This window comes from Alosa pseudoharengus, unplaced genomic scaffold (assembly GCF_046254945.1).
Source record: "Alosa pseudoharengus isolate Yale_2024_CS ecotype anadromous, Long Island Sound unplaced genomic scaffold, YU_APseudo_1.1 YU_APseudo_1.1_scf_16, whole genome shotgun sequence".
NCBI lineage: Eukaryota > Metazoa > Chordata > Actinopteri > Clupeiformes > Clupeidae > Alosa > Alosa pseudoharengus.
This window is the reverse complement of record NW_027468630.1, coordinates 13,901,276-13,903,775: the sequence shown is the minus strand read 5'-3', so window position 1 is coordinate 13,903,775 and position 2,500 is coordinate 13,901,276. Positions and strand designations below refer to the sequence as shown.

Sequence of the window (2,500 nt, the reverse complement as noted above, 5' to 3'; positions counted from 1 at the left end):
CGCATATTGGAATTTTCCCTCCACAGGTACATGCCTGTAAATTAGGGAATTCGATTGCGCCCACGGGGGCGGTTCAGCGAAAAGACGGGGCGTGTTCCGGCGCAAACGTTCACTGTTGATATTTTGCAGTTTCAGAAAACAATTCCGCCATAGACCAGGAACTCCCTGGTCTAAAGTCTGTGGCGAAAATGCAGATGCTATTTTAAGGGCGCATGCATGACCACAGGCCTGCATGAATGAATGCGTTGCACACCAATCTATAGACACCCCCGTGCACAGACGGAAACATTCAAAGCCTTGATAATATTTGTCCATTTCCCGGTTTTGTTCGTGCATTGGTGACCTAAATATTTAGTAGCCTATATAGTACAACATCTACATGCAATATCTTTACAACAACGCCTAATTACGACCTATTAATCTGGACAACTTTACAGCCCTATAAAGGCTAAAGTTACTTTTAGTTTTGTTCCAATTTACCGTTGTGTAAGGTTTTAAGCACCATAATTTTGCCTACCTTGTTGTAGCCCATCTGAAATAACTCCAAGCTTTGCTATGTTCCCTCCATCCTTTCGTTATTTTCAAAAAACGTTTTATATCTATGATGGCCTTGAAGTCTTGAGTTAGTGAATTAGCTTAAATCAGCTTTTCATGTGCTGTTAACCAGCAACAGATAGTACAAGAAAGCAGCAAGTATGGTTACAATTTCTGTACAATTTCTGTAGTTGCTGCATCCATTCATTGTTATTCTCTCTCCTGCTCAAATAAATGTTGTGCGTGAATTAAGTTGATGACAACGTGTTTACAAACTCTGCTTTACAGAAAATATTGTAAATAGTCTACTGTCACGCAGTTAATGGGATACTGTGCAGAGTTGAAAGTTAGGTCAACTTAAACGAAGCCCTTGCTTGGCCGCCTGTGCTGCGCAACGCACACTTAGCTCCTCTCATCTATACAATGTAGTTCCCATTTCTGTAAACCATACATAATTTCAAAGAAAAATATTACCACTCGAGGGAAATCAGTGTGGTGTCCATGTGAAAAAATAGGCATAAATCTAGCGTAGCCTACACATTTTCACGAATCACTGATGTGTTGATGACATAAATTTGGAAATGTTAGAGGACTTAAGGAGACGTGATGTTGAACTGCATGCTGATGCCATTTAACCCTAATGCCCCAGCGGCAGCATGGGAGAGAAGAGATTAACTGACAGAAGATATGCATTGTCTATAGAGAGGTAATGTTAGATTACATTGTACTTTGCAAATATATCACCATGCATTCATAACCTCGTGATTCAGTGAGAATGATCCCAAAACATCGGAAAGTATGTCTTTGTGACAATTCTGTATTACAATTTGTCAAGATGAAAAATCAATAGCTAACTGTTCCCAACTGAACAGTGATTATAGCGCTGTGAACGCTCCTGGCTGCGCCTGGCAAATACGCCACCATAATAGCAATCAGCTATGGAACAAGCGTGCCTGTTGTTAAAGGGAATGTGAGATGACGCTCTGATTGGTTTATTGCACGTTACGCCCAAACCACACCCATGATTAATGTAGCTACTTCAGACAACCCCATTTTAGATTTGCGTCGGGCGCAACAGTCAAATATCCCGCCGGTAAAATAGCATCAGCGCCCGAGATCCGCCCACAAAGTGAATTGCGTTTTGCGCAAAGACACTTCCGTTTTAGACCATTAAAATAGGGCCCTCCCTCTTTCTCTGTTAGTATAATGGTGCTGTAGTCATGCCACATTAAACTAAGAGTATAACAACAGTCTTTTCTATATTTATTGATGTATATAAATAAACTAAGAGTATAACGCATCTCTCTCTCTCTGTGTTCAGATGGGTAACCTCCTGCCCTACAGTGACCCGGGCGTGGTCTTCCTGTTCCTGAGTTCCTTCGCCGTGGTAACCATCATGCAGTGCTTCCTCATCAGCACGGTGTTCTCGCGCGCCAACCTGGCTGCTGCCTGCGGAGGCATCATCTACTTCACCCTCTACCTGCCCTACGTGCTGTGTGTCGCCTGGGAGGAGTATGTGGGCTTCTCCACCAAAGTGGTCGCTGTGAGTCTCTCTCTCTCTCTCTCTCTCTCTTTCTCTCTCTCTCTCTCTATCTATCTATCTCTCTCTCTCTCTCTCTCACACACACACACACACACACACACACACACACACACACTTCAACAGACATAGTAGCGTATGTTAATTGTGTTTTCATGTCCATGTGTGTGTGTGTGTGTGTGTGTGTGTGTGTGTGTGTGTGTGTGTGTGTGTGTGTGTGTGTGCAGAGCCTGCTGTCCCCGGTGGCATTTGGCTTTGGCTGTGAGTACTTTGCGCTGTTTGAGGAGCAGGGTCTGGGCATCCAGTGGAGCAACCTGCTGGACAGTCCACACCAGGAGGACGACTACAGCCTGACCACGTCCCTGCTCATCATGTACTTCGATGCTGCCCTCTACGCCCTCCTCACCTGGTACATCGAGGCCGTAT

At 44.3% G+C, this 2,500-nt stretch overlaps 1 protein-coding gene across 2 annotated transcripts in view; it reads left to right on the top strand.

Moving 5' to 3' along the window:
* The window catches only part of abca1b (ATP-binding cassette, sub-family A (ABC1), member 1B), a 47,631-nt gene that overhangs the window by 27,468 nt on the left and 17,663 nt on the right, over positions 1–2,500 (top strand). For both annotated transcript variants that reach the window (XM_076287142.1, XM_076287143.1), the window contains exons 16-17: positions 1,856–2,077; positions 2,302–2,500. The exon at positions 2,302–2,500 is cut by the window's right edge and continues 123 nt beyond it. In XM_076287142.1, coding sequence (XP_076143257.1) covers positions 1,856–2,077; positions 2,302–2,500 — 421 coding nt within the window. The remainder of the gene's footprint in view (positions 1–1,855; positions 2,078–2,301) is intronic.